This window comes from Phyllobates terribilis, unplaced genomic scaffold, assembly GCF_046119375.1.
Source record: "Phyllobates terribilis strain yellow unplaced genomic scaffold, ASM4611937v1 Scaffold_1__5_contigs__length_1240528914, whole genome shotgun sequence".
Lineage (NCBI taxonomy): Eukaryota > Metazoa > Chordata > Amphibia > Anura > Dendrobatidae > Phyllobates > Phyllobates terribilis.
In genome coordinates this window covers 484,986,068-485,013,717 of record NW_027362761.1, presented here as the reverse complement: position 1 = coordinate 485,013,717, position 27,650 = coordinate 484,986,068, and the positions used below count along the sequence as shown (strand labels likewise).

The 27,650-nt window shown below is 45.9% G+C and overlaps 1 protein-coding gene across 1 annotated transcript in view; it reads left to right on the top strand.

Annotated features, from left to right (window-relative positions):
• Window positions 1-301: 301 nt before the first annotated feature.
• The window catches only part of FOXD1 (forkhead box D1), a 47,039-nt gene continuing 19,690 nt past the window's right edge, over window positions 302-27,650 (top strand). The window contains exon 1 of the mRNA XM_073655035.1: window positions 302-1,672. Coding sequence (XP_073511136.1) covers window positions 607-1,647 — 1,041 coding nt within the window. The 5' untranslated portion in view covers window positions 302-606 and the 3' untranslated portion in view covers window positions 1,648-1,672. The remainder of the gene's footprint in view (window positions 1,673-27,650) is intronic.

Below are 27,650 nucleotides of genomic sequence, written 5' to 3'. Positions count from 1 at the left end.
ACAATTTATACAGCTTAGTTAATAAAAATTAATAGTATGAAATATTTCCAATGTATAAATATGTACACTTAATTGTATATGCCAGTATTGTTATTACATAGATTATGCATTATTATTATATGCAAATATACATAGATTATTACATAAATAGATGTATCTATCTATCTATCTATCTATCTATCTATCTATCTATCTATCTATCTATCTGTCTGTCTCTCTGCCTGTCCATCTCTCTAGGGTTATTATTATGTCAGTCTGCAGAGCTGCACACATAGTGCTGGCAGGACAGTGTGTGATGTGAGTGCAGATGCCATCTCCCATTGTCCTGGGCTGGGGGCAGTGGGTGACGTTGGCAGCCATGTGATGTCTTGTGTTTGCTATAAGGAGTGTGAGACCCGCCCTCCCATGGACTGAGATCCGACCTATTCCTGGAGCTCTGCTCCTCATCTGCTCCTGGGCTCCTGCACCTCATGCCTGCATGCAGCAGGTCTGCCCAGTGCCCCATCACCCAGCACCAGCTGTGACCAGCGCTGCCAGCCTCTGCGCCTACAGGAGAGGAGAGGGGTCTCCTCCAGCCCCCCAGCCTTATGAACTGCCCTGCAAGCCATGACTCTGAGCTCTGACATGACCGATGCCTCTGCCCTGGCTGATGAGACCGACATAGATGTGGTGGGCGAGGGGGAGGACGAGGAGCCCAGGGGCTGCCACTATGCACAGGAGGAAGAGGAGGAAGAAGAAGAGGAGGTGGTGGTGGCAGAGGAGCTGCTGATGCCCAGGTCCCCCCAGTGCTCATCTACCAAAGAGCCCTCATACAAGCCGGGGAGCGGCAGCAAGACCACCCTGGTGAAGCCCCCCTACTCATACATTGCCTTAATCACCATGGCTATCCTGCAGAGCCCCAAGAAGAGGCTGACCCTGAGCGAGATCTGTGACTTCATCAGCCAGCGCTTCCCCTATTACCGGGAGAAGTTCCCCGCCTGGCAGAACTCCATCCGCCACAACCTCTCCCTCAATGACTGCTTCGTTAAGATCCCCCGGGAGCCTGGCAACCCTGGCAAGGGCAACTACTGGACGCTGGACCCCGAGTCTGCGGATATGTTTGACAATGGGAGTTTTCTCAGGAGGAGGAAACGCTTCAAAAGGCAGCAAACCCCAGAGCTGCTGCTCAGGGAGCCCGGGCACTTCCTGCCAGCCTATGGCTATGGACCCTACAGCTGTGGCTATGGCATCCAGCTGCAACCCTACCACCCACATTCTGCCTTGATTGCCTTCCAGTCCCAACACAGACAGCCAACTAATGCCACTGCCATGCCAGCTCCATCCCTGCTGCCAGATCTGCCCAGGACATGTACATTCTACCCTCACCAACTCAACCCAGCACTTCCAGCCTCCCTACAGACTGCCAAGACCTCCAGCTCAGCACTCAGCAGATCCTCCACCTTCTCCATTGAGAGCATCATAGGTGGGGACATGAGCCCAGTCCAGTGCAGCAACTCTTCTTCCAAAGCTTCTGGGGTCCCAGTTATCTCCAGAGCCCTGGTGACTTTTTCCAACCCTCCTGCTGCTGCTTCCTTAGGTGGGGCCTTGCAGCCTGGAACAATTCTTTCCAATGGAGAACCTTATACCACTAGGATTGCAAACTCTTAATACAAATCAGGCTTGTGCTGAGAAGGTAGGATAATTCTATGGCTTCTGCATTACTGTTGCCTTTATGTGCCATTGGTAATACAAGGAAGGCCCTTGTAGCCATACTTGCCACCTCTAATGTGTGTTGGTACCAAGCCAAGGTAACCTGCAAATGCAAAAAAAAAGCCTTCACCACAGTGGCATGGTACTTTACCCCCATAATCTGCCAGAATGTGGGGTTCTCAGGTCTGCCAGAGTCATAGCAAGTCTCTAGGAATAAAAGCAATAAGTCTTTTCTAGTGCACCAGAATGATTGACATGTTTACACACAGACAACTGTCATTTTTTTTATTTGATCCTGTGTTTTGTATTATAATAGACTATGGGTTTTTTCTACTTAAGTGTTTTTATTAATGTAAAATTCTTACTGCCAAGTATTATTGTATCAAGCTCATGTCAACATTTTTCACTTTTTTTTTTCTAAAAAATAAAATGTTTAATTTTAAAAATACCAATAGTGAAGTTTATTTCATTTATATCTATTCATATAGAGGAAAAATACATTACAAAATATGTCCTGGCTCTTCTCTATTCTATATAGGCCTGTTGAAAAATAAAGCACAGCCATACAATGTCATATTGAAAATACGTTATTTCTTATTTCGGGCAGCTTTACCAAAACTGGTCAAATTGGTATTCGAATTAATTCCGAATGTTTTTTTTGTATTTTTATTTCTTGGATTTGCAGGATGCAGGAAAGTTTTCTGATGAAGGAAAATAGAAACACATTAATTGATGGTTGACTTTACTTGTCTTTTAATACTTTTATCTATTATTTATTTAGTTTCTGTAAACTAATAAATAAAATATAAATTCGTTTCTTGAAATAGATCACTTTATTTAAACTAATAACTAGCTGATTTAAAAAATACGATTATAATATCCATTTATATATATGTATCTAGATAATTATACAAACGGGTTGGTGCTCGTAATATATATATATATATATATATATATATATATATATATATATAAACTTTTTATATATATATATATATATATATACACATATATGTCTGTGTGTGTATTGTGTATATATACACACACATATATGTGTGTGTATATATATATATATATATATAATATGTACATATATACACATATTAGACACATGCATATGTACACATATATTTATATATAGATACAAATATATTATATACACAATTTTCGAATATTTGCTCAGATGTATGTGTATATATATATATATATATATATATCTGAGCAAATATGCGAAAAGATGGATAGACAGACAGTTAGATCGACAGATGTATTGGTAGGCAAATGTAACATATATATAAACTACATTCCTACTTAGGTGAACTTATTCATAGATGCACAGATACATTTATGGTTAATGAGAAACATAACGTATAGATTGATAAATTTATCCTAATTTCAGAGAGCTTTACATAGATTTTGCATTCTTTAGTTTTTTTCTTCTTTTATTTCACTTTTCTGAATCCTAAGCCTTAATTTCTCAGCCCTAGAATTCCACAAATCATATCAAAGTAGAGAAAGAGAGAGCTGAACCCCCTGCTAGGTGCATAACATGTATGTGTACTTCTGTTGTCTTTACCTTGAAGTTATATTACTGTATGTTATGATCTAAAGCTAGTAATGTGTGTAGTATACTGGGAGAGGATGGCTGTAGTAATAGCGATAGTGAGAGTGATAGTATGCAGTGTATTCGTGATGTTTTCTAATGCTCATGGAGCAGAATTAGGGCAATTGCAGCCTCCGGAGGTCATTGCTTCACCTCGGGGGCAATAATTTCACCCTGCGAGGAGATGGATTAAATTCCCTTCTCTTGTTCCTCAGCTCCTAATGGACTGGAGAAGTAGAAAGCAGCTTCATGCTACTGACATTCTCAACACATTTTATAATTCACTTCTGAAGTATGTGTGCTCTCAGAAAAAAACATTATTATTTACACCATCTTGACTATGCACAATAACATCTAATCTATCTATCTATCTATCTATCTATCTATCTATCTATCTATCTGTATCTGCAATAATTATATATATTTTTCTAACTAGAAATAGGGTAATTATATATAATATTAGCTACACAATGCTTTAATATGTACCTAATTAATATCTATCTATTTATCTATCTGTTTATCTATGTAAATATTTGTATGCCTATTTGTGCATATTTCTATATGTGTCATTTATCTATCTTAATTTATGAATCTATGAATCTATATCTATAACTATCTCAGTAGTCAGGTAGATGTGTGTTTATATATGTATGTATATATATATATATATATATATATATATATATATATATATATGTTTCCTCTATCTATCCATCCATCTATCTATATAAAATATTTTACGCCTACTTATCTGTATATCTATACATCTCATTCTTCCATCTTAATTTATGAATATATGCATCTATTTCTATATCTAAGAAGACATATATGTATTTCTTCCATCTATCTATCTATTTATCTATCTATCTATCTATCTATCTATCTTTGTAGCTTTATGTCTCTATATTTTGTTTGCATGAGAATCAGATAGACACGTCTCTCTACAATGCTTTGTTTGCAGACTCCTTACTATGGGTCACCACTTGCATATAAAATGTTATGAATTATTAAAAAACAGAGACATCTTGGTCAAGTGCATGCAAAGCATCGGGGATTTACATTCCTCGCAGGAAGTCTTAATAAATATGTAATAATCGCAGCCATGCAGGGGCTACACAGAGTGCCAGTGCTGCCCTGTTATAATAGAGACTGTGTTATTATAACGCCTGTGCTGATTCACTGGGATCGCCTATATATTCTATACAGAGGGCTATCTATACTTGCATGAGGATGTATAGTGAGAATACTCTGCAATTATCCAATGAAGCTTCCTTGTAGCCAAATGCATTCATGTTTCCAGAAATCAACCAACACATCGTGCATATTACTTCCTATACAGTAATCCTATAGGTACTTGTTGGCTGCCAGGATCTCATTTCTGTAGTAGTGAATATGGTTTACATTCATCCCAGATACTAATCTTTAACTGCCTGACTTCTTTCCGGATTAAAATATAAATATAATTTATCTGGTTAAATATTTGTACAGTAGAGCTAATAGTTACAAGATGCTGGTACAGCAGCCCCCACTTCTGACTTTATGAGGGAGGGAGTTAAGGGTGCAGATGTGCAGTAAGTAACCCACAACCACCATCCCAAAATAACTGCAAGCTCCATGGACTATTAAACCTCTTTGCCCTGTTTATTCTATGAGCAGAGTGCTGGATAATATGCCTATTATTGGCAGTGCTGCCCCTGTGCCTGTGACTTTAAAATACATACTTTATTAATTTCCCTAATAAGATAAATGTGTCCGCATTTTATATTAACTTAATTAATATTTTATTTAATTTTATTATTCCTTTATTTAAGGAAAGCTTGGACGCCATTGCAGAAGAGGAGCCTTAACTGAATGGACTTTAATTCATCCCTAAAAATAAACTATGAGTTCCAGTAGAGATGTTAGGCCTCATTCACACCTCAGTATTTGATCAGTATTTCATCAGTGTTTGTATGCCAAAACCAGGAGTGTAACTTACAGAGTAAAACTATAATTGAAAGACTGACACCTGTTCTGTGTTTTGGAGACTCTCCTGGTTTTGACGTAAAAATACTGATGAAATACTGCTAAAAAATATTGATATGTGAATGAAGCCTTATATGAAGCCTTATAATGTGTTATGGCCACTTGTAGTCGGTCACCCGACTTTCCTATGATTTATGCACTTAGTTTTAAGTAAAATAATTATGAGACCTTCAGGATTATTGGAAAGTTGGTCACTATTATTGCAGTCATTTATGGTATTCACATCTCCCGAAATTATTATTATAGCTAAAAAGACTCAGGATAGTAATTTTTTATAAGTATGAAGTATTAGATTAGGAGAACATTATTCGTGTTTAACCTGGGAGTAAAGCCTGGCTTAAGTGTGACCCCTATTATGTGTCCTTGGAAGGACTCTACAGCTGTAATCCCGATTTAGAGCTGTAAAAATAAATGTAAGGCCATTGAGAGTGACTGATGAAGAGGGGGCAGCCGCAGCGCGGGCAGTGCAGGGGCACACTGCGCCCACTGTGCAGAGCAGGTGCTGGGACAATGCCCGGCCTGGGCTCACACTGCAGGCCACTGTGCAGCACTATTGGCATGCTAATCACCCGGCTCCTCCACATCACACAGCCAGGCTTGTAGTCACACTGCAAAGAAAAGTTCCCCAAGAAACTGGTGGCCGTCACCTCCCTGCCTGATACACCCAGGCTGCAGCAGAACTCATTAACCCGCAGCCATTCCTAGGGTCTGAGCCTGTGGTGGGAGCAAGAAGAAGGACCACACAATAAGAAGCTTCTTACTCCTTGTGCTAGGACTGGGGAGCCTGGGATGTGGTTACAAGAGGGGACGTAATGAAGGCCTTATGGGGTCTGTTATGTGCCACACACAGAGCCTGCAGCCAGTCTTCTCCGGCCTCTTCATACTCCTCCTGTTCTCCTCCTGGCTCTGATCATTCATTTATTTGTTCTAAGAGAGAAATGCTGGATATCTGATGAAGCCATAATTATCATCATCATCATCAGACCATGCACTATGTATAGCTAGTGCTGCTATAACCCCACTGCAGGCTGCAGCTTCACCTTCCAGGTAGCTGGTGTCAGGGGTCTCTTCATGTCTGTCATTCCCTTTATCTATGCAGAAAAATTACATCATATATATATGTATATCAAATCTGTTCTTTAGAGTGGTTCCTAAGGAATGAATATATACCTGCTATCCAACTATCTAATTATCTATCTATTTATCTATATATTATCTATCTACATATCTATCTATATATCTGCTATCTAACGATCTATTTATCTATCTATCTATCTATATATCTATTTCTATCTATCATCTATATATCTATCATCTATCTTTCTATTATCTATCTATATATCTATTTCTATCTATCTGCTATCTAACGATCTATCTCTATCTATCTATCTATTTGTCTATCTATCTATCTATCTATCTATCTATCTATCTAGACAAAGGGAAAAAAAAACAGCACTAGTAGTTACATATCAAATAAGAGCAAAATGAGGGTGCAAGGCTTCCCAGGCATAAGCCTACACTGAAAAGTAGAAACAAAATGGGAAGCAGCCCTAGAGTAATAGTGCAAATATAGGACTGTAATGGCTCATGTGGTGACATTTCGGTTCATAGTGTGAACCTTTCTCAAATATATGTAGCAGAGCTGGATTTATAATTCAATCCTTCATTGGTTGTCCTAATAACTCAATCATCTATCTGTCTGATCTATGAAAATTATTGTAAAATATATTTAACAAGAGCTGTTATTTTTTTTTATGCATTTATTTTACTCACTTATATAGCGCCATTAATTCCACAGCACTGTACAGAGATCACCATCACTGTCCCCATTGGGGCTCACAATGTAAATTTCTTATCAGTGATGTTTTAGTCTATCCAGCCTTGAATCTAAATACTAACATCGCCTTATTCAGATGTCATTTTTTCTTATACAGTACCTGTTTTATCTGTGTTTTTCCAGGATAGAACAGGTACCCATTTTAGTTGACAGTGCTGTTCATATGTTCAATTTTTTCTTGGCACACAAAAAAATCTGGGAGGCATGTACGTTTTTGATCCGAGTCACAGATCATAATCACCCAAATTCTATGAAAATCCACGTGCTTTCCGTTATCATTGTCATGGATAGGAGAAGTTTTGCTATATATTTTTTTGACATATGAGAAAATGTACAATTCGGCACACAAATAAAAATCGCTCCTTTTTTATGTATGAAGAAAAAACGGACATCTGAATGAGGCCAAACTCAGAGAGCAGATAAGCCAATGAATTTAATGGAAGTATCTATCTATCTATCTATCTATCTATCTATCTATCTATCTATCTATCATCTATCTATCTATCTAGCTAGCTATCTAGCTATCATGTTGGCTGAAGATTCATGGAAGATTTGATGATAGTATCATCTGTTCAATTAGTTCAAAATAATCACAAATTTATCCGCACTTTTATGTAATAATTAATTAAGGGGGGATAAAGGAGCTGATTTTACATAGTCCAAAATAAATTAGCAACCAATATAAATAGAAGACATTTAGGGAAATTTTGCTTTCACATGTTGAATACTCACTTCAGGTCCTAGCCATTTTAGAAAGACTTTATATTTAGAATTATTTTTTCCCCATTGATGAAGGCGCACATTTATAAACTTTCAGGTAAATTCTGGCATCTGGAAAATATGGAGCAGACAGGTGTAATTTATCCCAATGAAAACTAGGGATAGTTGTGGGCTGAGTAATCATTCACCGCCTATGTTAAAAAAATAACATAAAATAACAATTGCTGTAAAATGGTAGAAATTATGCAGCTGTTATAAGAGTGAAATAATTACTATTTAGTTAAATCTGGATTATACATTGTTTATGACAAGGTTTGTCACTTCTATCATGATTATAAATCTCATATAAAAGTTGCATTCTGGACAGTTTTTTTTTGCCTTGATAAAACTGATGGGAAAAAAAGACGTATCCATGCCATATAAATGAAGACACACAGCAATATATACGTCTCTTCAGTTACTTATTATTGAAAATTCAAGCATACAATCCAGTGAAAAAATATATTGACTTTGCACTATATTCACCTAAGGTGCCTATTTAAGCTACACCTAGTATACATTGCGCATGCGTGAAGAAGGGGTGTGCAGGCGCCTGTCTCCTCCATTGTGTTGTCTCAGCATACAGGATTGAATACAGCCTGAACGGCATACAGCAATGTCGTTCCGACGTAGAATTATGCACCCTGGGCTGTCAACCGTCCAGAAATTCCTGGACAGTACGAAAAAATAGGGCATTTTTTTGCCCTGTTCATGAAAGAATATTAAGCCATCAGTGATGTTTTTGAAACTATAGACACTTATAATATTTTAACTGTAATTATCATCATTTTACAGTGTACAGTGAATGCAGCTGATGTCTTCATATCAGAATTATGGGCTGTAGACATGGATCACTTACCATCATAATGATTTATTATGGTTTTCCAATGTGTCCGTAAAAAATATTGTCTGTCCATGAATTTTTGATAAGCTGTCCAGAAAAAAATAAAAAGTCAAGTTTGCAACTCTGTATTCACCGTAGTGAATAAAGTGAAAATTCCATATATTTTTCACGGGATTGTATGCTTGAATTTTCAATAACAATTACAATTGAAGAAAGATATTTACTGCCGTGTGTCTTCATTTATATATGACACGAAGGAGTGTGAGACTGCTATGACACATTGTATTAAGGAGTGTGAGACTGCTATGACACATTGTATTAAGGAGTGTGAGACTGCTATGACACATTGTATTAAGGAGTGTGAGACTGCTATGACACATTGTAGGAAGGAGTGTGAGACTGCTCCGACACATTATAGGAAGGAGTGTGAGACTGCTCCGACACTTTATAGGAAGGAGTGTGAGACTGCTCCGACATATTATAGGAAGGAGTGTGAGACTGCTCCGACACATTATAGGAAGGAGTGTGAGACTGCTCCGACACTTTATAGGAAGGAGTGTGAGACTGCTATGACACATTGTAGGAAGGAATGTGAGACTGCTATGACACATTGTAGGAAGGAGTGTGAGACTGCTCCGACACATTATAGGAAGGAGTGTGAGACTGCTCCGACACTTTATAGGAAGGAGTGTGAGACTGCTCCGACACATTATAGGAAGGAGTGTGAGACTGCTCCGACACTTTATAGGAAGGAGTGTGAGACTGCTCCGACACATTGTAGGAAGGAGTGTGAGACTGCTCCGACACTTTGTACGAAGGAGTGTGAGACTGCTCCGACACATTGTAGGAAGGAGTGTGAGACTGCTCCGACACTTTATAGGAAGGAGTGTGAGACTTCTCCGACACTTTATAGGAAGGAGTGTGAGACTGTTCCGACACATTGTAGGAAGGAGTGTGAGACTGCTCCGACACTTTGTACGAAGGAGTGTGAGACTGCTCCGACACATTGTAGGAAGGAGTGTGAGACTGCTCCGACACATTGTAGGAAGGAGTGTGAGACTGCTCCGACACATTGTAGGAAGGAGTGTGAGACTGCTCCAACACATTGTAGGAAGGAGTGTGAGACTGCTCCGACACATTGTAGGAAGGAGTGTGAGACTGCTCCGACACTTTGTAGGAAGGAGTGTGAGACTGCTCTGACATATTGTAGGAAGGAGTGTGAGACTGCTCCGACACTTTGTACGAAGGAGTGTGAGACTGCTCCGACACATTGTAGGAAGGAGTGTGAGACTGCCCCGACACTTTGTAGGAAGGAGTGTGAGACTGCTCCGACACTTTATAGGAAGGAGTGTGAGACTGCTCCGACACTTTATAGGAAGGAGTGTGAGACTGCTCCGACACATTGTAGGAAGGAGTGTGAGACTGCTCCGACACTTTGTACGAAGGAGTGTGAGACGGCTCCGACACATTGTAGGAAGGAGTGTGAGACTGCTCCGACACATTGTAGGAAGTAGTGTGAGACAGCTCCGACACATTGTAGGAAGGAGTGTGAGACTGCTCCAACACATTGTAGGAAGGAGTGTGAGACTGCTCCGACACATTGTAGGAAGGAGTGTGAGACTGCTCCGACACTTTGTAGGAAGGAGTGTGAGACTGCTCTGACATATTGTAGGAAGGAGTGTGAGACTGCTCCGACACATTGTAGGAAGGAGTGTGAGACTGCTCCGACACATTGTAGGAAGGAGTGTGAGACTGCTCCGACACATTGTAAGAAGGAGTGTGAGACTGCTCCGACACTTTGTAGGAAGGAATGTGAGACTGCTCCGACACATTGTAGGAAAGAGTGTGAGACTGCTCTGACACATTGTAGGAAGGAGTGTGAGACTGCTCCGACACATTGTAGGAAGGAGTGTGAGACTGCTCCGACACTTTGTAGGAAGGAGTGTGAGACTGCTCCGACACTTTGTAGGAAGGAGTGTGAGACTGCTCCGACACATTGTAGGAAGGAGTGTGAGACTGCCCCGACACTTTGTAGGAAGGAGTGTGAGACTGCTCCGACACATTGTAGGAAGGAGTGTGAGACTGCTCCGACACATTGTAGGAAGGAGTGTGAGACTGCTCTGACACATTGTTGGAAGGAGTGTGAGACTGCTCCGACATTTTGTAGGAAGGAGTGTGAGACTGCTCTGACACATTGTAGGAAGCAGTGTGAGACTGCTCCGACACATTGTAGGAAGGAGTGTGAGACTGCGCCTACATTTTGTAGGAAGGAGTGTGAGACTGCTCCGACACATTGTAGGAAGGAGTGTGAGACTGCTCCGACACATTGTAGAAAGGAGTGTGAGACTGCTCTGACACATTGTTGGAAGGAGTGTGAGACTGCTCCGACATTTTGTAGGAAGGAGTGTGAGACTGCTCCGACACATTGTAGGAAGGAGTGTGAGACTGCGCCGACATTTTGTAGGAAGGAGTGTGAGACTGCTCCGACACATAGTAGGAAGGAGTGTGAGACTGCTCTGACACATTGTAGGAAGCAGTGTGAGACTGCTCCGACACATTGTAGGAAGGAGTGTGAGACTGCTCCGACACATAGTAGGAAGGAGTGTGAGACTGCTCTGACACATTGCAGGAAGGAGTGTGAGACTGCTCCCACACATTGTAGGAAGCAGTGTGAGACTGCTCCCACACATTGTAGGAAGCAGTGTGAGACTGCTCCGACACATTGTAGGAAGGAGTGTGAGACTGCTCCGACATTTTGTAGGAAGGAGTGTGAGACTGCTCCGACACATTGTAGGAAGGAGTGTGAGACTGCTCCGACACATTGTAGGAAGGAGTGTGAGACTGCTCCGACACTTTGTAGGAAGGAGTGTGAGACTGCTCCGACACATTATAGGAATGAGTGTGAGACTGCTCCGACACTTTATAGGAAGGAGTGTGAGACTGCTCCGACACATTGTAGGAAGGAGTGTGAGACTGCTCCGACACATTGTAGGAAGGAGTGTGAGACTGCTCTGACACATTGTAGGAAGGAGTGTGAGACTGCTCCGACACATTGTAGGAAGGAGTGTGAGACTGCTCTGACACATTGTAGGAAGGAGTGTGAGACTGCTATGACACATTGTAGGAAGGAGTGTGAGACTGCTCCGACACATTGTAGGAAGGAGTGTGAGACTGCTCCGACACATTGTAGGAATGAGTGTGAGACTGCTCCGACACATTGTAGAAAGGAGTGTGAGACTGCTCCGACACATTGTAGGAAGGAGTGTGAGACTGCTCCGACACATTGTAGGAAGGAGTGTGAGACTGCTCTGACACATTGTAGGAAGGAGTGTGAGACTGCTCTGACACATTGTAGGAAGGAGTGTGAGACTGCTCTGACACATTGTAGGAAGGAGTGTGAGACTGCTCCGACACATTGTAGGAAGGAGTGTGAGACTGCTCTGACACATTGTAGGAAGGAGTGTGAGACTGCTCCGACACATTGTAGGAAGGAGTGTGAGACTGCTCTGACACATTGTAGGAAGGAGTGTGAGACTGCTCTGACACATTGTAGGAAGGAGTGTGAGACTGCTCCAACACATTGTAGGAAAGAGTGTGAGACTGCTCCGACACATTGTAGGAAGGAGTGTGAGACTGCTCCGACACATTGTAGGAAGGAGTGTGAGACTGCTCCGACACATTGTAGGAAGGAGTGTGAGACTGCTCCGACACATTGTAGGAAGGAGTGTGAGACTGCTTCGACACTTTATAGGAAGGAGTGTGAGACTGCTCCGACACATTGTAGGAAGGAGTGTGAGACTGCTCCAACACATTGTAGGAAAGAGTGTGAGACTGCTCCGACACATTGTAGGAAGGAGTGTGAGACTGCTCCGACACATTGTAGGAAGGAGTGTGAGACTGCTCCGACACATTGTAGGAAGGAGTGTGATACTGCTCCGACACTTTATAGGAAGGAGTGTGAGACTGCTCCGACACATTGTAGGAAGGAGTGTGAGACTGCTCCGACACTTTATAGGAAGGAGTGTGAGACTGCTCCGACACATTGTAGGAAGGAGTGTGAGACTACTCCGACACTTTGTACGAAGGAGTGTGAGACTGGTCCGACACATTGTAGGAAGAAGTGTGAGACTGCTCCGGCACATTGTAGGAAGGAGTGTGAGACTGCTCCAACACTTTGTAGGAAGGAATGTGAGACTGCTCCGACACATTGTAGGAAGGAATGTGAGACTGCTCCGACATTTTGTAGGAAGGAGTGTGAGACTGCTCCGACACTTTGTAGGAAGGAGTGTGAGACTGCTCCGACACATTGTAGGAAGGAGTGTGAGACTGCTCCGACACATTGTAGGAAGGAGTGTGAGACTGCTCCGACACTTTATAGGAAGGAGTGTGAGACTGCTCCGACACATTGTAGGAAGGAGTGTGAGACTACTCCGACACTTTGTAGGAAGGAGTGTGAGACTGGTCCGACACATTGTAGGAAGGAGTGTGAGACTGCTCCGGCACATTGTAGGAAGGAGTGTGAGACTGCTCCGACACTTTGTAGGAAGGAATGTGAGACTGCTCCGACACATTGTAGGAAGGAATGTGAGACTGCTCCGACAGTTTGTAGGAAGGAGTGTAAGACTGCTCCGACACTTTGTAGGAAGGAGTGTGAGACTGCTCCGACACATTGTAGGAAGGAGTGTGAGACTGCTCCGACACATTGTAGGAAGGAGTGTGAGACTGCTCTGACACATTGTAGGAAGGAGTGTGAGACTGCTCCGACACATTGTAGGAAGGAGTGTGAGACTGCTCCGACACTTTGTAGGAAGGAGTGTGAGACTGCTCCGACACTTTATAGGAAGGAGTGTGAGACTGCTCCGACACTTTATAGGAAGGAGTGTGAGACTGCTCTGACACATTGTAGGAAGGAGTGTGAGACTGCTCCGACACTTTGTACGAAGGAGTGTGAGACTGCCCCGACACATTGTAGGAAGGAGTGTGAGACTGCTCCGACACATTGTAGGAAGGAGTGTGAGACTGCTCCGACACATTGTAGGAAGGAGTGTGAGACTGCTCCAACACATTGTAGGAAGGAGTGTGAGACTGCTCCGGCACATTGTAGGAAGGAGTGTGAGACTGCCCCGACACTTTGTAGGAAGGAGTGTGAGACTGCTCCGACACTTTATAGGAAGGAGTGTGAGACTGCTCCGACACTTTATAGGAAGGAGTGTGAGACTGCTCTGACACATTGTAGGAAGGAGTGTGAGACTGCTCCGACACTTTGTACGAAGGAGTGTGAGACTGCCCCGACACATTGTAGGAAGGAGTGTGAGACTGCTCCGACACATTGTAGGAAGGAGTGTGAGACTGCTCCGACACATTGTAGGAAGGAGTGTGAGACTGCTCCAACACATTGTAGGAAGGAGTGTGAGACTGCTCCGGCACATTGTAGGAAGGAGTGTGAGACAGCTCCGACACATTGTAGGAAGGAGTGTGAGACTGCTATGACACATTGTAGGAAGGAGTGTGAGACTGCTCCGACACATTATAGGAAAGAGTGTGAGACTGCTCCGACACATTGTAGGAAGGAGTGTGAGACTGCTATGACACATTGTAGGAAGGAGTGTGAGACTGCTCCGACACATTGTAGGAAGGAGTGTGAGACTGCTATGACACATTGTAGGAAGGAGTGTGAGACTGCTCCGACACATTGTAGGAAAGAGTGTGAGACTGCTCAGACACTTTATAGGAAGGAGTGTCAGACTGCTCCGACACTTTATAGGAAGGAGTGTGAGACTGCTCCGACACATTGTAGGAAGGAGTGTGAGACTGCTCCGACACTTTGTACGAAGGAGTGTGAGACGGCTCCGACACATTGTAGGAAGGAGTGTGAGACTGCTCCGACACATTGTAGGAAGGAGTGTGAGACTGCGCCGACATTTTGTAGGAAGGAGTGTGAGACTGCTCCGACACATAGTAGGAAGGAGTGTGAGACTGCTCCGACACATTGTAGGAAGGAGTGTGAGACTGCTCCGACATTTTGTAGGAAGGAGTGTGAGACTGCTCTGACACATTGTAGGAAGGAGTGTGAGACTGCTCTGACACATTGTAGGAAGCAGTGTGAGACTGCTCCCACACATTGTAGGAAGGAGTGTGAGACTGCTCCGACACATTGTAGGAAGGAGTGTGAGACTGCTCCGACACATTGTAGGAAGGAGTGTGAGACTGCTCCGACACTTTGTACGAAGGAGTGTGAGACTGCTCTGACACATTATAGGAAGCAGTGTGATACTGCTCCGACACATTGTAGGAAGGAGTGTGAGACTGCTCCGACACTTTATAGGAAGGAGTGTGAGACTGCTCCGACATTTTGTAGGAAGGAGTGTGAGACTGCTCCGACACATTGTAGGAAGGAGTGTGAGACTGCTCCGACATTTTGTAGGAAGGAGTGTGAGACTGCCCCGACACATTGTAGGAAGGAGTGTGAGACTGCTCCGACATTTTGTAGGAAGGAGTGTGAGACTGCTCCGACACATTGTAGGAAGGAGTGTGAGAGTGCTCCGACACATTGTAGGAAGGAGTGTGAGACTGCTCCGACACTTTGTAGGAAGGAGTGTGAGACTGCTCCGACACATTATAGGAATGAGTGTGAGACTGCTCCGACACTTTATAGGAAGGAGTGTGAGACTGCTCCGACACATTGTAGGAAGGAGTGTGAGACTGCTCCGACACATTGTAGGAAGGAGTGTGAGACTGCTCCGACACTTTATAGGAAGGAGTGTGAGACTGCTCCGACACTTTATAGGAAGGAGTGTGAGACTGCCCCGACACTTTGTAGGAAGGAGTGTGAGACTGCTCCGACACTTTATAGGAAGGAGTGTGAGACTGCTCCGACACTTTATAGGAAGGAGTGTGAGACTGCTCTGACACATTGTAGGAAGGAGTGTGAGACTGCTCCGACACTTTGTACGAAAGAGTGTGAGACTGCCCCGACACATTGTAGGAAGGAGTGTGAGACTGCTCCGACACATTGTAGGAAGGAGTGTGAGACTGCTCCGACACATTGTAGGAAGGAGTGTGAGACTGCTCCAACACATTGTAGGAAGGAGTGTGAGACTGCTCCGACACATTGTAGGAAGGAGTGTGAGACAGCTCCGACACATTGTAGGAAGGAGTGTGAGACTGCTATGACACATTGTAGGAAGGAGTGTGAGACTGCTCCGACACATTATAGGAAAGAGTGTGAGACTGCTCCGACACATTGTATGAAGGAGTGTGAGACTGCTATGACACATTGTAGGAAGGAGTGTGAGACTGCTCCGACACATTGTAGGAAGGAGTGTGAGACTGCTATGACACATTGTAGGAAAGAGTGTGAGACTGCTCAGACACTTTATAGGAAGGAGTGTCAGACTGCTCCGACACATTGTAGGAAAGAGTGTGAGACTGCTCAGACACTTTATAGGAAGGAGTGTCAGACTGCTCCGACACTTTATAGGAAGGAGTGTGAGACTGCTCCGACACATTGTAGGAAGGAGTGTGAGACTGCTCCGACACTTTGTACGAAGGAGTGTGAGACGGCTCCGACACATTGTAGGAAGGAGTGTGAGACTGCTCCGACACATTGTAGGAAGGAGTGTGAGACTGCGCCGACATTTTGTAGGAAGGAGTGTGAGACTGCTCCGACACATAGTAGGAAGGAGTGTGAGACTGCTCCGACACATTGTAGGAAGGAGTGTGAGACTGTTCCGACATTTTGTAGGAAGGAGTGTGAGACTGCTCTGACACATTGTAGGAAGGAGTGTGAGACTGCTCTGACACATTGTAGGAAGCAGTGTGAGACTGCTCCCACACATTGTAGGAAGGAGTGTGAGACTGCTCCGTCACATTGTAGGAAGGAGTGTGAGACTGCTCCGACACATTGTAGGAAGGAGTGTGAGACTGCTCCGACACTTTGTACGAAGGAGTGTGAGACTGCTCTGACACATTATAGGAAGCAGTGTGAGACTGCTCCGACACATTGTAGGAAGGAGTGTGAGACTGCTCCGACACTTTGTAGGAAGGAGTGTGAGACTGCTCCGACATTTTGTAGGAAGGAGTGTGAGACTGCTCCGACACATTGTAGGAAGGAGTGTGAGACTGCTCCGACATTTTGTAGGAAGGAGTGTGAGACTGCCCCGACACTTTGTAGGAAGGAGTGTGAGACTGCTCCGACATTTTGTAGGAAGGAGTGTGAGACTGCTCCGACACATTGTAGGAAGGAGTGTGAGACTGCTCCGACACATTGTAGGAAGGAGTGTGAGACTGCTCCGACACTTTGTAGGAAGGAGTGTGAGACTGCTCCGACACATTATAGGAATGAGTGTGAGACTGCTCCGACACTTTATAGGAAGGAGTGTGAGACTGCTCCGACACATTGTAGGAAGGAGTGTGAGACTGCTCCGACACATTGTAGGAAGGAGTGTGAGACTGCTCTGACACATTGTAGGAAGGAATGTGAGACTGCTCCGACACATTGTAGGAAGGAGTGTGAGACTGCTCCGACACATTGTAGGAAGGAGTGTGAGACTGCCCCGACACTTTGTAGGAAGGAGTGTGAGACTGCTCCGACACATTGTAGGAAGGAGTGTGAGACTGCTCCGACACATTGTAGGAAGGAGTGTGAGACTGCTCTGACACATTGTAGGAAGCAGTGTGAGACTGCTCCGACACATTGTAGGAAGGAGTGTGAGACTGCTCTGACACATTGTAGGAAGGAGTGTGAGACTGCGCCGACATTTTGTAGGAAGGAGTGTGAGACTGCTCCGACACATAGTAGGAAGGAGTGTGAGACTGCTCCGACACATTGTAGGAAGGAGTGTGAGACTGCTCCGACATTTTGTAGGAAGGAGTGTGAGACTGCTCTGACACATTGTAGGAAGGAGTGTGAGACTGCTCTGACACATTGTAGGAAGCAGTGTGAGACTGCTCCCACACATTGTAGGAAGGAGTGTGAGACTGCTCCGACACATTGTAGGAAGGAGTGTGAGACTGCTCCGACACATTGTAGGAAGGAGTGTGAGACTGCTCCGACACTTTGTACGAAGGAGTGTGAGACTGCTCTGACACATTATAGGAAGCAGTGTGAGACTGCTCCGACACATTGTAGGAAGGAGTGTGAGACTGCTCCGACACTTTGTAGGAAGGAGTGTGAGACTGCTCCGACATTTTGTAGGAAGGAGTGTGAGACTGCTCCGACAAATTGTAGGAAGGAGTGTGAGACTGCTCCGACATTTTGTAGGAAGGAGTGTGAGACTGCCCCGACACATTGTAGGAAGGAGTGTGAGACTGCTCCGACATTTTGTAGGAAGGAGTGTGAGACTGCTCCGACACATTGTAGGAAGGAGTGTGAGACTGCTCCGACACATTGTAGGAAGGAGTGTGAGACTGCTCCGACACTTTGTAGGAAGGAGTGTGAGACTGCTCCGACACATTATAGGAATGAGTGTGAGACTGCTCCGACACTTTATAGGAAGGAGTGTGAGACTGCTCCGACACATTGTAGGAAGGAGTGTGAGACTGCTCCGACACTTTATAGGAAGGAGTGTGAGACTGCTCCGACACATTGTAGGAAGGAGTGTGAGACTGCTCCGACACATTGTAGGAAGGAGTGTGAGACTGCTCCGACACATTGTAGGAAGGAGTGTGAGACTGCTCCGACACATTGTAGGAAGGAGTGTGAGACTGCTCCGACACTTTGTACGAAGGAGTGTGAGACTGCTCTGACACATTATAGGAAGCAGTGTGAGACTGCTCCGACACATTGTAGGAAGGAGTGTGAGACTGCTCCGACACTTTGTAGGAAGGAGTGTGAGACTGCTCCGACATTTTGTAGGAAGGAGTGTGAGACTGCTCCGACAAATTGTAGGAAGGAGTGTGAGACTGCTCCGACATTTTGTAGGAAGGAGTGTGAGACTGCCCCGACACATTGTAGGAAGGAGTGTGAGACTGCTCCGACATTTTGTAGGAAGGAGTGTGAGACTGCTCCGACACATTGTAGGAAGGAGTGTGAGACTGCTCCGACACATTGTAGGAAGGAGTGTGAGACTGCTCCGACACTTTGTAGGAAGGAGTGTGAGACTGCTCCGACACATTATAGGAATGAGTGTGAGACTGCTCCGACACTTTATAGGAAGGAGTGTGAGACTGCTCCGACACATTGTAGGAAGGAGTGTGAGACTGCTCCGACACTTTATAGGAAGGAGTGTGAGACTGCTCCGACACATTGTAGGAAGGAGTGTGAGACTGCTCCGACACATTGTAGGAAGGAGTGTGAGACTGCTCCGACACATTGTAGGAAGGAGTGTGAGACTGCTCCGACACATTGTAGGAAGGAGTGTGAGACTGCTCCGACACTTTGTAGGAAGGAGTGTGAGACTGCTCCGACACATTATAGGAATGAGTGTGAGACTGCTCCGACACTTTATAGGAAGGAGTGTGAGACTGCTCCGACACATTGTAGGAAGGAGTGTGAGACTGCTCCGACACATTGTAGGAAGGAGTGTGAGACTGCTCCGACACATTGTAGAAAGGAGTGTGAGACTGCTCCGACACATTGTAGGAAGGAGTGTGAGACTGCTCCGACACATTGTAGGAAGGAGTGTGAGACTGCTCCGACACATTGTAGGAAGGAGTGTGAGACTGCTCCGACACATTGTAGGAAGGAGTGTGAGACTGTTCTGACACATTGTAGGAAGGAATGTGAGACTGCTCCGACACATTGCAGGAAGGAGTGTGAGACTGCTCCGACACATTGTAGGAATGAGTGTGAGACTGCTCCGACACATTGTAGAAAGGAGTGTGAGACTGCTCCGACACATTGTAGGAAGGAGTGTGAGACTGCTCCGACACATTGTAGGAAGGAGTGTGAGACTGCTCCGACACATTGTAGGAAGGAGTGTGAGACTGCTCCGACACTTTGTACGAAGGAGTGTGAGACTGCTCTGACACATTGTAGGAAGGAATGTGAGACTGCTCTGACACATTGTAGGAAGGAGTGTGAGACTGCTCCAACACATTGTAGGGAAGAGTGTGAGACTGCTCCGACACATTGTAGGAAGGAGTGTGAGACTGCTCCGACACATTGTAGGAAGGAGTGTGAGACTGCTCCGACACATTGTAGGAAGGAGTGTGAGACTGCTCCGTCACTTTGTACGAAGGAGTGTGAGACTGCTCTGACACATTGTAGGAAGGAGTGTGAGACTGCTCTGACACATTGTAGGAAGGAGTGTGAGACTGCTCCAACACATTGTAGGAAAGAGTGTGAGACTGCTCCGACACATTGTAGGAAGGAGTGTGAGACTGCTCCGACACATTGTAGGAAGGAGTGTGAGACTGCTCCGACACATTGTAGGAAGGAGTGTGAGACTGCTCCGACACATTGTAGGAAGGAGTGTGAGACTGCCCCGACACTTTGTACGAAGGAGTGTGAGACTGCTCCGACACATTGTAGGAAGGAGTGTGAGACTGCTCCAACACATTGTAGGAAAGAGTGTGAGACTGCTCCGACACATTGTAGGAAGGAGTGTGAGACTGCTCCGACACATTGTAGGAAGGAGTGTGAGACTGCTCCAACACATTGTAGGAAAGAGTGTGAGACTGCTCCGACACATTGTAGGAAGGAGTGTGAGACTGCTCCGACACATTGTAGGAAGGAGTGTGAGACTGCTACAACACATTGTAGGAAGGAGTGTGAGACTGCTCCGACACATTGTAGGAAGGAGTGTGAGACTGCTCCGACACATTGTAGGAAGGAGTGTGAGACTGCTCCGACACATTGTAGGAAGGAGTGTGAGACTGCTCCGACACTTTGTACGAAGGAGTGTGAGACTGCTCTGACACATTGTAGGAAGGAGTGTGAGACTGCTCTGACACATTGTAGGAAGGAGTGTGAGACTGCTCCAACACATTGTAGGAAAGAGTGTGAGACTGCTCCGACACATTGTAGGAAGGAGTGTGAGACTGCTCCGACACATTGTAGGAAGGAGTGTGAGACTGCTCCGACACATTGTAGGAAGGAGTGTGAGACTGCTCCGACACATTGTAGGAAGGAGTGTGAGACTGCTTCGACACTTTATAGGAAGGAGTGTGAGACTGCTCCGACACATTGTAGGAAGGAGTGTGAGACTGCTCCAACACATTGTAGGAAAGAGTGTGAGACTGCTCCGACACATTGTAGGAAGGAGTGTGAGACTGCTCCGACACATTGTAGGAAGGAGTGTGAGACTGCTCCGACACATTGTAGGAAGGAGTGTGATACTGCTCCGACACTTTATAGGAAGGAGTGTGAGACTGCTCCGACACATTGTAGGAAGGAGTGTGAGACTGCTCCGACACTTTATAGGAAGGAGTGTGAGACTGCTCCGACACATTGTAGGAAGGAGTGTGAGACTACTCCGACACTTTGTACGAAGGAGTGTGAGACTGGTCCGACACATTGTAGGAAGAAGTGTGAGACTGCTCCGGCACATTGTAGGAAGGAGTGTGAGACTGCTCCAACACTTTGTAGGAAGGAATGTGAGACTGCTCCGACACATTGTAGGAAGGAATGTGAGACTGCTCCGACATTTTGTAGGAAGGAGTGTGAGACTGCTCCGACACTTTGTAGGAAGGAGTGTGAGACTGCTCCGACACATTGTAGGAAGGAGTGTGAGACTGCTCCGACACATTGTAGGAAGGAGTGTGAGACTGCTCCGACACTTTATAGGAAGGAGTGTGAGACTGCTCCGACACATTGTAGGAAGGAGTGTGAGACTACTCCGACACTTTGTAGGAAGGAGTGTGAGACTGGTCCGACACATTGTAGGAAGGAGTGTGAGACTGCTCCGGCACATTGTAGGAAGGAGTGTGAGACTGCTCCGACACTTTGTAGGAAGGAATGTGAGACTGCTCCGACACATTGTAGGAAGGAATGTGAGACTGCTCCGACAGTTTGTAGGAAGGAGTGTAAGACTGCTCCGACACTTTGTAGGAAGGAGTGTGAGACTGCTCCGACACATTGTAGGAAGGAGTGTGAGACTGCTCCGACACATTGTAGGAAGGAGTGTGAGACTGCTCTGACACATTGTAGGAAGGAGTGTGAGACTGCTCCGACACATTGTAGGAAGGAGTGTGAGACTGCTCCGACACTTTGTAGGAAGGAGTGTGAGACTGCTCTGACATATTGTAGGAAGGAGTGTGAGACTGCTCCGACACTTTGTACGAAGGAGTGTGAGACTGCTCCGACACATTGTAGGAAGGAGTGTGAGACTGCCCCGACACTTTGCAGGAAGGAGTGTGAGACTGCTCCGACACTTTATAGGAAGGAGTGTGAGACTGCTCCGACACTTTATAGGAAGGAGTGTGAGACTGCTCTGACACATTGTAGGAAGGAGTGTGAGACTGCTCCGACACTTTGTACGAAGGAGTGTGAGACGGCCCCGACACATTGTAGGAAGGAGTGTGAGACTGCTCCGACACATTGTAGGAAGGAGTGTGAGACTGCTCCGACACATTGTAGGAAGGAGTGTGAGACTGCTCCAACACATTGTAGGAAGGAGTGTGAGACTGCTCCGACACATTGTAGGAAGGAGTGTGAGACAGCTCCGACACATTGTAGGAAGGAGTGTGAGACTGCTATGACACATTGTAGGAAGGAGTGTGAGACTGCTCCGACACATTATAGGAAAGAGTGTGAGACTGCTCCGACACATTGTAGGAAGGAGTGTGAGACTGCTATGACACATTGTAGGAAGGAGTGTGAGACTGCTCCGACACATTGTAGGAAGGAGTGTGAGACTGCTATGACACATTGTAGGAAGGAGTGTGAGACTGCTCCGACACATTGTAGGAAAGAGTGTGAGACTGCTCAGACACTTTATAGGAAGGAGTGTCAGACTGCTCCGACACTTTATAGGAAGGAGTGTGAGACTGCTCCGACACATTGTAGGAAGGAGTGTGAGACTGCTCCGACACTTTGTCCGAAGGAGTGTGAGACGGCTCCGACACATTGTAGGAAGGAGTGTGAGACTGCTCCGACACATTGTAGGAAGGAGTGTGAGACTGCGCCGACATTTTGTAGGAAGGAGTGTGAGACTGCTCCGACACATAGTAGGAAGGAGTGTGAGACTGCTCCGACACATTGTAGGAAGGAGTGTGAGACTGCTCCGACATTTTGTAGGAAGGAGTGTGAGACTGCTCTGACACATTGTAGGAAGGAGTGTGAGACTGCTCTGACACATTGTAGGAAGCACTGTGAGACTGCTCCCACACATTGTAGGAAGGAGTGTGAGACTGCTCCGACACATTGTAGGAAGGAGTGTGAGACTGCTCCGACACATTGTAGGAAGGAGTGTGAGACTGCTCCGACACTTTGTACGAAGGAGTGTGAGACTGCTCTGACACATTATAGGAAGCAGTGTGATACTGCTCCGACACATTGTAGGAAGGAGTGTGAGACTGCTCCGACACTTTATAGGAAGGAGTGTGAGACTGCTCCGACATTTTGTAGGAAGGAGTGTGAGACTGCTCCGACACATTGTAGGAAGGAGTGTGAGACTGCTCCGACATTTTGTAGGAAGGAGTGTGAGACTGCCCCGACACATTGTAGGAAGGAGTGTGAGACTGCTCCGACATTTTGTAGGAAGGAGTGTGAGACTGCTCCGACACATTGTAGGAAGGAGTGTGAGAGTGCTCCGACACATTGTAGGAAGGAGTGTGAGACTGCTCCGACACTTTGTAGGAAGGAGTGTGAGACTGCTCCGACACATTATAGGAATGAGTGTGAGACTGCTCCGACACTTTATAGGAAGGAGTGTGAGACTGCTCCGACACATTGTAGGAAGGAGTGTGAGACTGCTCCGACACATTGTAGGAAGGAGTGTGAGACTGCTCCGACACTTTATAGGAAGGAGTGTGAGACTGCTCCGACACTTTATAGGAAGGAGTGTGAGACTGCCCCGACACTTTGTAGGAAGGAGTGTGAGACTGCTCCGACACTTTATAGGAAGGAGTGTGAGACTGCTCCGACACTTTATAGGAAGGAGTGTGAGACTGCTCTGACACATTGTAGGAAGGAGTGTGAGACTGCTCCGACACTTTGTACGAAAGAGTGTGAGACTGCCCCGACACATTGTAGGAAGGAGTGTGAGACTGCTCCGACACATTGTAGGAAGGAGTGTGAGACTGCTCCGACACATTGTAGGAAGGAGTGTGAGACTGCTCCAACACATTGTAGGAAGGAGTGTGAGACTGCTCCGACACATTGTAGGAAGGAGTGTGAGACAGCTCCGACACATTGTAGGAAGGAGTGTGAGACTGCTATGACACATTGTAGGAAGGAGTGTGAGACTGCTCCGACACATTATAGGAAAGAGTGTGAGACTGCTCCGACACATTGTATGAAGGAGTGTGAGACTGCTATGACACATTGTAGGAAGGAGTGTGAGACTGCTCCGACACATTGTAGGAAGGAGTGTGAGACTGCTATGACACATTGTAGGAAAGAGTGTGAGACTGCTCAGACACTTTATAGGAAGGAGTGTCAGACTGCTCCGACACATTGTAGGAAAGAGTGTGAGACTGCTCAGACACTTTATAGGAAGGAGTGTCAGACTGCTCCGACACTTTATAGGAAGGAGTGTGAGACTGCTCCGACACATTGTAGGAAGGAGTGTGAGACTGCTCCGACACTTTGTACGAAGGAGTGTGAGACGGCTCCGACACATTGTAGGAAGGAGTGTGAGACTGCTCCGACACATTGTAGGAAGGAGTGTGAGACTGCGCCGACATTTTGTAGGAAGGAGTGTGAGACTGCTCCGACACATAGTAGGAAGGAGTGTGAGACTGCTCCGACACATTGTAGGAAGGAGTGTGAGACTGCTCCGACATTTTGTAGGAAGGAGTGTGAGACTGCTCTGACACATTGTAGGAAGGAGTGTGAGACTGCTCTGACACATTGTAGGAAGCAGTGTGAGACTGCTCCCACACATTGTAGGAAGGAGTGTGAGACTGCTCCGTCACATTGTAGGAAGGAGTGTGAGACTGCTCCGACACATTGTAGGAAGGAGTGTGAGACTGCTCCGACACTTTGTACGAAGGAGTGTGAGACTGCTCTGACACATTATAGGAAGCAGTGTGAGACTGCTCCGACACATTGTAGGAAGGAGTGTGAGACTGCTCCGACACTTTGTAGGAAGGAGTGTGAGACTGCTTCGACATTTTGTAGGAAGGAGTGTGAGACTGCTCCGACACATTGTAGGAAGGAGTGTGAGACTGCTCCGACATTTTGTAGGAAGGAGTGTGAGACTGCCCCGACACTTTGTAGGAAGGAGTGTGAGACTGCTCCGACATTTTGTAGGAAGGAGTGTGAGACTGCTCCGACACATTGTAGGAAGGAGTGTGAGACTGCTCCGACACATTGTAGGAAGGAGTGTGAGACTGCTCCGACACTTTGTAGGAAGGAGTGTGAGACTGCTCCGACACATTATAGGAATGAGTGTGAGACTGCTCCGACACTTTATAGGAAGGAGTGTGAGACTGCTCCGACACATTGTAGGAAGGAGTGTGAGACTGCTCCGACACATTGTAGGAAGGAGTGTGAGACTGCTCTGACACATTGTAGGAAGGAATGTGAGACTGCTCCGACACATTGTAGGAAGGAGTGTGAGACTGCTCCGACACATTGTAGGAAGGAGTGTGAGACTGCCCCGACACGTTGTAGGAAGGAGTGTGAGACTGCTCCGACACATTGTAGGAAGGAGTGTGAGACTGCTCCGACACATTGTAGGAAGGAGTGTGAGACTGCTCTGACACATTGTAGGAAGCAGTGTGAGACTGCTCCGACACATTGTAGGAAGGAGTGTGAGACTGCTCTGACACATTGTAGGAAGGAGTGTGAGACTGCGCCGACATTTTGTAGGAAGGAGTGTGAGACTGCTCCGACACATAGTAGGAAGGAGTGTGAGACTGCTCCGACACATTGTAGGAAGGAGTGTGAGACTGCTCCGACATTTTGTAGGAAGGAGTGTGAGACTGCTCTGACACATTGTAGGAAGGAGTGTGAGACTGCTCTGACACATTGTAGGAAGCAGTGTGAGACTGCTCCCACACATTGTAGGAAGGAGTGTGAGACTGCTCCGACACATTGTAGGAAGGAGTGTGAGACTGCTCCGACACATTGTAGGAAGGAGTGTGAGACTGCTCCGACACTTTGTACGAAGGAGTGTGAGACTGCTCTGACACATTATAGGAAGCAGTGTGAGACTGCTCCGACACATTGTAGGAAGGAGTGTGAGACTGCTCCGACACTTTGTAGGAAGGAGTGTGAGACTGCTCCGACATTTTGTAGGAAGGAGTGTGAGACTGCTCCGACAAATTGTAGGAAGGAGTGTGAGACTGCTCCGACATTTTGTAGGAAGGAGTGTGAGACTGCCCCGACACATTGTAGGAAGGAGTGTGAGACTGCTCCGACATTTTGTAGGAAGGAGTGTGAGACTGCTCCGACACATTGTAGGAAGGAGTGTGAGACTGCTCCGACACATTGTAGGAAGGAGTGTGAGACTGCTCCGACACTTTGTAGGAAGGAGTGTGAGACTGCTCCGACACATTATAGGAATGAGTGTGAGACTGCTCCGACACTTTATAGGAAGGAGTGTGAGACTGCTCCGACACATTGTAGGAAGGAGTGTGAGACTGCTCCGACACTTTATAGGAAGGAGTGTGAGACTGCTCCGACACATTGTAGGAAGGAGTGTGAGACTGCTCCGACACATTGTAGGAAGGAGTGTGAGACTGCTCCGACACATTGTAGGAAGGAGTGTGAGACTGCTCCGACACATTGTAGGAAGGAGTGTGAGACTGCTCCGACACTTTGTACGAAGGAGTGTGAGACTGCTCTGACACATTATAGGAAGCAGTGTGAGACTGCTCCGACACATTGTAGGAAGGAGTGTGAGACTGCTCCGACACTTTGTAGGAAGGAGTGTGAGACTGCTCCGACATTTTGTAGGAAGGAGTGTGAGACTGCTCCGACAAATTGTAGGAAGGAGTGTGAGACTGCTCCGACATTTTGTAGGAAGGAGTGTGAGACTGCCCCGACACATTGTAGGAAGGAGTGTGAGACTGCTCCGACATTTTGTAGGAAGGAGTGTGAGACTGCTCCGACACATTGTAGGAAGGAGTGTGAGACTGCTCCGACACATTGTAGGAAGGAGTGTGAGACTGCTCCGACACTTTGTAGGAAGGAGTGTGAGACTGCTCCGACACATTATAGGAATGAGTGTGAGACTGCTCCGACACTTTATAGGAAGGAGTGTGAGACTGCTCCGACACATTGTAGGAAGGAGTGTGAGACTGCTCCGACACTTTATAGGAAGGAGTGTGAGACTGCTCCGACACATTGTAGGAAGGAGTGTGAGACTGCTCCGACACATTGTAGGAAGGAGTGTGAGACTGCTCCGACACATTGTAGGAAGGAGTGTGAGACTGCTCCGACACATTGTAGGAAGGAGTGTGAGACTGCTCCGACACTTTGTAGGAAGGAGTGTGAGACTGCTCCGACACATTATAGGAATGAGTGTGAGACTGCTCCGACACTTTATAGGAAGGAGTGTGAGACTGCTCCGACACATTGTAGGAAGGAGTGTGAGACTGCTCCGACACATTGTAGGAAGGAGTGTGAGACTGCTCCGACACATTGTAGAAAGGAGTGTGAGACTGCTCCGACACATTGTAGGAAGGAGTGTGAGACTGCTCCGACACATTGTAGGAAGGAGTGTGAGACTGCTCCGACACATTGTAGGAAGGAGTGTGAGACTGCTCCGACACATTGTAGGAAGGAGTGTGAGACTGTTCTGACACATTGTAGGAAGGAATGTGAGACTGCTCCGACACAT